The sequence below is a fragment of the Rhinichthys klamathensis genome, unplaced genomic scaffold (assembly GCF_029890125.1).
Source record: "Rhinichthys klamathensis goyatoka isolate OS25496 unplaced genomic scaffold, OSU_Roscu_1.1 h1tg000186l_1, whole genome shotgun sequence".
Lineage (NCBI taxonomy): Eukaryota > Metazoa > Chordata > Actinopteri > Cypriniformes > Leuciscidae > Rhinichthys > Rhinichthys klamathensis.
This window is the reverse complement of record NW_026606714.1, coordinates 2,745,447-2,753,539: the sequence shown is the minus strand read 5'-3', so window position 1 is coordinate 2,753,539 and position 8,093 is coordinate 2,745,447. Positions and strand designations below refer to the sequence as shown.

Sequence of the window (8,093 nt, the reverse complement as noted above, 5' to 3'; positions counted from 1 at the left end):
AATGAAGTTGTACATACTATATATCCAATTTTATATATAGAACTTTGCTGTCATCCGAGTCACTACATTACATTTTCTAGAAAACTGCTGTGCTCATGTTCAGTGTTGTATTTCGTTGCTGACGCCAGAAACTTTGTATCTTCAAAAAACACTATTTCTCAAATAATTAAACACTGCATTGTCAAAGTTTATATTGTGGCTTTATACATACAGTACGGTGTTTTTGAGTAAAGAAAACACTGTACTTATTCAAAGAATTAGTTCTTTATTTAACCTTAGCAGAAGCTGTCAAAACTGTGGGCCCTATCATACACCTGGTGCCAGGCGTGACGCAAGTGTGTTTTTCTAGTTTCAGCCCGACGCAGTTATTATTTTCTGTGCCACATTGTTTAAATAGCAAATGCATTTGCTCCCATTTGTGTGCCCATGGGCGTGCTGGTCTGAAAATGAGGTGTATTTAGGCGCATTGTTGGCGCGTTGCTATTTTGAGGCAACTGAAATAGACTGTGCCATTGACCAACTGAAACCTGGTCTAAAGACAATGGCGCAGTATTTTTTTGTTATATAAATACAATACAATACAATACAATAAAACACAATTTTATTTGTATAGCACATTTAAAAACAACTGACATTGACCAAAGTGCTTAACAAGGCCAAAAGACATAGAATACAAGTACAATGTAAAGACACACACATCAAGATATATTAAAAGCTATTGAAAAGAAATGAGTTTTCAAAGATTTAAAAATTTACAGAGTTTGGGCAGATCTGATGTGAGCCGGTAAGCTATTCCATAGCCTAGGTCCGAAGGCTGCAAAGGCGCGGTCACCCCTATTTTTTAGTCTGGTTCGAGGGACAGATAGTAAGTTAGAGTCCCCCGATCTGAGTGATCTTGACTGTGTGATTGGGCAAAGTAATTCAGATAGGTACTGTGGAGACTGGTTCTGTAATGACTTAAAAACAAATAAGAGAACTTTAAAATCAATTCTAAATTTAACCGGTAGCCAGTGAAGCAAAATCAGCACTCTGCCCTACAAAGGCAAAAGACCTTAACTCGCTAGAGTGTGGAACTGAGACTTTAAAGATTTTTAGTTGTCCCTCCAAATTAATTATAGGTAGGACACTGGAAATCTGGCAATTGGATGTTTAAGTAATGAAAATTATCTACATAAAAAAATCTTGAGCTCAAACTTGACTTTTGACCACTTTTTTAAAGTTACTGTACTCTGCCTTTGTATTGTCAGCAAAAAGTGAGAAGTCATGCCAAGGCAAAATGAAGTAACTTCCACATTATCAATATTTGGTTGCTGATCACCATTAACAAAATCATTATAGTAACACCTGTATAAAATCTAGAGATCATGGGATTTATTTTGAATGATTTACAATTACTTATAGCCATCTTATTGTGCTTTGGTTGCATTCTGGTGGCCCTATTAATACATTAGACATGACAAAATAGCCTACCTCCATAGCGGCAAAGAGTATCTTCAAGTGGTACCGAGTGGCATAAGACTTGCTAAACACGCGTTCAAAATGATCACGATTCACGATAAAACAGATCCTCGCGCACATTCGACCCGGAGACTGGTTTATAGCGATGGATCTGAAAGACGCATCACAGGCGCTTACCGAGATTAGTGTTCGAAGGTGTCACGCTCCTCGTCCGTTCACGAAAAGTAGCCTACGCAGTGCTTTCCACCTTGAGACTCAGTAGGGAGCGCGTTCTGGACTACCTAGACAACTAATGCATTTATAGCACAACCTTCTGTGTTCTGCTTCTTTTCAGTATGCGGTGGTTTCAGCTTTCTGCCCTATTATTGTGCTTGTGCACTTAACTCGTCCCGCGGATTTATTCCTGACGCTGTGATTGTATAACCTGCTTGTAACAGCTGGTCTGATGTTGTATGCACCAGCACTTGCTTCATTATGTTGTATGCACCTTCATTATTATCCCTCCCTGTGATATATTAGTTCCGCGTCGGCTCGACCGTGTTCAGGGCGGAGCTGAAGGCGGCGGCAAAGTTTTGGCACTCTGCCAGCTATATATGCATGATTGTGTCAACCAGGTCCGGGACCCGAACTGGGTGAGGCGGGTAGGGGGAGGCTGCAGACCTGGAGCCGGCAGATATACGCCCCTGGCAGTTTTACGCTCCTGGCAGTTTTACGCCCCTGTTGTTCCTGATGCGTCCAGTAGGGGGAGGCTGGACAGCGACACGAATTGAGTTATGTTAAATAATCTTTTTTTTAATTATTATTAATTAATTAATTTATTTTGTATTGCAAATGAAAGGATACAAGACATTAACAGTGAGAAGAGAAAAAAAAAACAAGGGGGACATCGAAAGAGATTGAATTAGGCTAGTCTACACAAATCAATACAATTTTACATTTTGTCAATATAAAAAATTAAAGGTTCTTTATAACAGACTCAATGATATTATTTGTTTTAGAAACCTTTTAGAAACCCTAGTCTTCTCTACTCACTTTAAAATTAATTTTCTTTTTAATTTTCTTTTGTTGCCTGCAGTCTTTAGCTTGCGTGAGATGGCCTCTTCTTGTAAGACCCTATTAACTCCTTGCATTAAAACATAGCCTACTCCACATGGTTTCTGGGGCAATATTATAGTAGATATTGGAAATATATTAACTTGTTTTTTTTACAGTCTATGGTGTGAACACACAAAAGACACATTTATAATAGGCATATATGTATACATAGATGTAAATCTCTCTCTCCAAGTAAAGAGTTACTGCACACTCACTCAAATATTTTGATTATTTCCAACATCACACAATAAAACCCACATTAAAAACTTTTCCCATATCGGTTTGAATGTAAATTCTGGTTTGAGTTGTTTCTTATGAAATGATCTAATTATCTAATTTATATCTTAATTTAATTTTTTTTCTTAAAATACCTTACTGGTCTGGACTAAAATGTAGGGTATGTGCACTTAATGTGGGTTTTACCATACTCTGTCTTTACCAAATTCTTTTTAACTTGCATCTCATAAAGGTGTGTGTTTGCTTTAGCTATAAGAAAATGAAAATCTCTATCTAAACTTATAAACACCCATCTTTTAACGACTTACAAAATAAACAACTTACAGAGACATACATGGACATGGTTTTAATGTCATTTTCAATTTTCTCTGCACAGTCCATCATCGGTGGCCAAAAGAAAGCAAAGTGGAAATCAAAGTTGTTGTGTATTGTATTCTTAACGTTTCAGGTTTTGTCCTAACGGTGACTCCGCACTTGTCCCCTGTGATATTGTACATGCGCAGAACAACTGAGTGTATATTCGATAGTGAACGAGTCAGTAAAGGCTGCTATGTGAAATGCTCGTGTCAGTGTCCTCACTCGAAAGCCGTGCATAAACAGCACTCCATGATGTAACAAAACTGGCGACGAGGATAAACTCTCTCTCTCTCTCTCCGAGATACTTGTAAAAAAAAAAAAAGTATGTGCTATTCAGCTGATGGCGGCTCGTTAACCGTGACGGCGTCAAGCAGTGGAAGCTAACAGGCAAAACGCATGTGCGTCAGTGCGATGCTCGTCGCGCTGGGGAAATAGCGCAAACAGAGAAACAAACGGCAGCTGCACACCACAAAGACGACGCAAAACGGCACGGGAGGGAAAAGAGACCGGTACAAGAAGAGTGAGTGGTAAAGTACACTGACAAATAGACCAAAATGGCGGATCTAGTGGGGCAAATCGGACCATATGATGAAACTGTCGAGCAGTGGAGCTCGTATACGGAGCGGTTCGATTATTTTGTCAAAGCTAATGGGATAAAAGATGAGATTCTATTACCAACTTTTCTCAGTGTAATGGGCAGTAAGACATATAATCTACTGCGTAGCCTGGTCCAGCCAAATAAGCCTGGTGATAGCTCATTCAAGGACATTGTAACAATGCTCCAGGAACATTATGCACCAAAACCCCTCATCATCGCTGAAAGATTCCGCTTTCATAAACGCAATCAACTAGAAGGAGAATCGATCGCACAATTTGTTGCTGTACTGAAGCGTCTGTCGGACCACTGTGAGTTCGGCACAACACTGAGTGACACCATAAGAGACAGATTTGTGTGCAGGTTGCGTAGTGAGACCATCCAAAAGCGACTCTTATGTGAAAGTAATCTAATGCTAGAGCGAGCGATGGAAATCGGTGTATCCATGGAAATGGCTGCAAAAGAAGCACAAGAGTTAAGCACATCCTGTCAAGTCCACAATGTGTACAGTGAAAGAATGAAACAGGATGGTAAGAGAGTATGTTACTGCTGTGGAAAGAGTAGTCATCTGGCACAGGAATGCTGGTTCAAAGACAAAGACTGCAGAAACTGTGGGAAAAAAGGCCATATTGAACGTGTGTGCCAAAACAAAAAGCAAAATGAGAAAGCAAATCCAGCTAAACCTGTAGTTCAAAAAAAGTTATGTCAGAAAATTCAAAAAGAAAAACATAAATCAAGTGAAGAATTCAGGTAAACAGCAAGAGGATGAATCTGATGAAACTGAATACTCGCATGTAATGTCTGTGTCTTCAAATTCTGATGGCTACTGGGTGACACCACTACTAGATGGAAAAGCTGTTCCAATGCAAGTGGACACAGGAGCTGCTGTATCGCTCATGGCAGAGTCAACTTACCGAGAGAAGTGGCCATACCTCGGTCTCAAGGAAGCGAAGTTGATCTTGAAAACATACACAGGTGAGCTTGTACCCCTTTTGGGAGCCGTGGATGTGACTGTAGAGCTAAACAAACAGAAGGTAAACTTACCACTGTATATTGTGAAAGGCAGTAGTCACACAGCTATGATCGGTCGATCTTGGCTAGAGAAAATAAAGCTAAATTGGCAGGAAGTACATTTAGTGGCGAAAGAGTCTAACAGCCTACAACACATTCTGAGGATGCATGCAGAGGTGTTTGGAGATGAATTGGGAAACATGAAAGACATCATTGTAAAGCTGACCATTAAGTCTGATAGTAAACCTAAGTGCTTACAAGGTCGTCCAGTTCCTTATGGCATTAAACCTAAGGTAGAAACGGAACTAGACCGGCTGGAGGAAACCGGCGTACTGAAGAAAGTGAGTGTTAGCGAGTGGGCCATGCCAATTGTTCCTGTACTGAAAAAGGATGGATCAGTCAGAATTTGTGGCGATTTCAAGGTTACTGTCAACCCGGTGTTAACTGTTGAACAATACCCCTTGCCGCTAATTGAAGATCTGTTTGCTGGATTAGCAGGCGGACAGAAATTCAGCAAGATAGACTTATGTCAAGCTTACCTCCAAATGCAGGTAGATCCTGTTTCCCAAGAGCTGCTGACCATCGTGACACACAAGGGCCTGTACAGATATCAGAGGCTTCCTTTTGGCATAACTTCGGCTCCAGCGTTGTTCCAGCGGGCCATGGACCAGATTCTGAGTGGATTGAATGGAGTACAGTGTTATCTCGATGATCTGTTAATTACAGGAAAAGATGACGAAGACCATCTCGGGAACCTGAATGCAACACTGCAAAGGCTAAAAGAGTATGGCCTTCGGGTGAAGAAAGACAAATGTGACTTCTTCCAGCCCACCATCGAGTACCTAGAACACGTGATCGACAGCGCTGGTCTTCACAAAGCACCATCAAAGGTAAAAGCTATCGTGGATGCGCCATCGCCAAAGAACGTAAGCCAGCTGCGATCATTCCTAGGATTGCTAACATACTATGCAAAGCTCACCAGTACGACATCAAGTATAAGAGGTCTGAGCAGCATTGCAATGCAGATGAACTGTCTAGGCTGCCTTTGCCAGACACAAAACCAGAATGCCCTCAAGGCGACATCTTCTACTTCCAAGAAATGCAAGGTGCTCCGGTAACTGCTGCCCAAGTGAAACGATTCACAAGAACTGACCCAGTCTTGTCAGAAGTTCTGACCAGGATATCTCAGGGCTGGAAAGGAAAGATGACAGATAAATTCAAACCCTATCTGATTCGACGAAATGAGTTGACAGTGCAGTCGGATTGCTTGCTGTGGGGTTATCGTGTCATCATACCCCCGCCTCTGAGGCGCCGTTTGTTGAAAGAACTTCACGCTGGTCATTCGGGAATAGTGAGAATGAAAGAGATGGCACGCAGCTACTTCTGGTGGCCTGGCTTGGATGCAGAGATTGAAGAGGAAGCAAAGGGTTGTACAGAGTGTCAGAATGTAAGGAACATGCCCCAGCCAGCTCCCTTACATCCATGGGATTTTCCAGAGGTGCCATGGCAAAGAATACACATAGACTTCGCAGGACCACTGGAGAACCACATGTTTCTGGTTCTTGTGGATGCTCACAGTAAATGGCCTGAGGTTGCAGTCATCCATAACACATCCTCTGAGAAGACCATTGAGGAGCTTAGAACTGTTTTCAGTCGTTTTGGGCTGCCACAACACCTTGTAAGTGATAATGGCCCCCAGCTGGTGTCTGAAGAGTTTCAGTCTTTTCTGAGTGTAAATGGAACTCAGCACATCAGGTCTGCTCCTTATCATCCATCCACAAATGGCCTGGCTGAACGATTCGTGCAGACACTGAAGAAGGCGTTAAAGACATCTCAGGGTAAGGGCTCCCTAAACCAAAGACTGAACACATTTCTATTGTCTTATAGAAACACTCCTCATGCAATCACAAAAGTTTCTCCAGCTACAGCTTTGTTGAAACGACAACTACGCAGCAGACTGGATCTTCTGAGACCAACCGGAACCAAGCAGATTGTATTGTCACAACAGCGAATGCAGGTGGAGAGGCGATCCAAAGCGAAGTTCAGGAGTTTCAACAGAGGTGACAACATACTTGCTCGTAATTATGGAAAAGGAGCGAAATGGGTACCTGCAAATGTTCTTGCACAAACCGGCCCCGTTTCATACATCGTTGAAACAAAGGAAAAGTTGACGTGGAGGAGACATGTTGACCAGTTGTTGTCCTCGACAATCTCCAGTGATGCTCCCTGTGAATTGGACGCACATCAACACGCATCTCACATCAACTCGGGTCGAAATGTGGCACCAGAAACCTTACCCACACCATCTTCAAGTGAACCTTGGGTAAGCGTTCCCATTGAGAATACCTCTTCCTCTCCAGTGACTGTTACAGACACTCTAGTAGAAACACCACCGGTGCCTGTTCTTCATCGTTATCCGACTAGAGTGTGAAAACCACCACGGAGATTGGATCTTTAGTTTAGAGGCTAACCCACGACGTTTGGGCAGAATAATCCCCAGGGTTCCGCAAGGGAATTGAGGCAGTCTACCCTCCTTCCCTAGAGTTAGAAATATTTTATAAAGTGTTCCTAAAAATGTTCTTAAACTAAAGACAAACGTATGTATGACATCAAGCATTTATTTGTTGAGATTGACTTCAAAAGTAAAAGGGGAGGAATATGTTGTGTATTGTATTCTTAACGTTTCAGGTTTTGTCCTAACGGTGACTCCGTACTTGTCCCCTGTGATATTGTACATGCGCAGAACAACTGAGTGTATATTCGATAGTGAACGAGTCAGTAAAGGCTGCTATGTGAAATGCTCGTGTCAGTGTCCTCACTCCAAAGCTGTGCATAAACAGCACTCCACAATGTAACAAAAGTGGCTTGACACTTTTTCCACTATTGTTTCACCAACAAGTGCTTGTGCCGTTGTACAAATTGATGCAATCCACACTCACCTGACATCAATTACACACACACACACACACACACACACACACACACACACACACACACACACACACACACACACACACACACACACACACACGATAAAATCACCATGTATGCCCTTTTAAAAATAGTTAAAGAAATGGGGCAAACCATAGGGGAGTCATCATAATTTATAAATGGTGTTAATAAAAATAAATGTGAACAACAATATTGTGTCTTTCTTTTAAATGGCCCTTGGAATTTTAGAAAAGGGATAAATTGTGTTTGTCTTCATAAAATGCTAGGACACTGTTTTGTAGCTGTATGACGACCAATAGAGAATAGTACAGCAGAATTTGGTTAAAATCTAAATGTAACTTTATATAAATTCATAACATATTTCACTCAGTCTCCCATAAAATCCTAC

The 8,093-nt window shown here is 41.6% G+C and overlaps 2 protein-coding genes across 2 annotated transcripts; both read left to right on the top strand.

Moving 5' to 3' along the window:
* The first annotated feature begins 3,701 nt into the window (after positions 1-3,701).
* Positions 3,702-5,782, top strand: LOC130095186 (uncharacterized protein K02A2.6-like). The gene is made up of 3 exons (XM_056261878.1): positions 3,702-4,272; positions 4,493-5,734; positions 5,766-5,782. Exons 1-3 carry the CDS (start codon positions 3,702-3,704, stop codon positions 5,780-5,782), a joined length of 1,830 nt encoding a protein of 609 aa, XP_056117853.1.
* Positions 5,733-7,553, top strand: LOC130095178 (uncharacterized protein K02A2.6-like). The gene has a single exon (XM_056261874.1). The coding sequence runs from the start codon at positions 5,853-5,855 to the stop codon at positions 7,182-7,184; it is 1,332 nt and encodes a 443-aa protein (XP_056117849.1). The 5' UTR covers positions 5,733-5,852; the 3' UTR covers positions 7,185-7,553.
* The last annotated feature ends 540 nt before the right edge of the window (positions 7,554-8,093 follow it).

Coding starts and splice junctions, on each gene's coding strand:
- LOC130095186 (XM_056261878.1), top strand. CDS start 3,702: ATGGCGGATCTAGTGGGGCAAATCGGACCATATGATGAAACTGTCGAG. Junction 4,273..4,492: donor TGAAAGAATGAAACAGGATG/GTAAGAGAGTAT, acceptor TGAAGAATTCAG/GTAAACAGCAAGAGGATGAA.
- LOC130095178 (XM_056261874.1), top strand. CDS start 5,853: ATGCAAGGTGCTCCGGTAACTGCTGCCCAAGTGAAACGATTCACAAGA.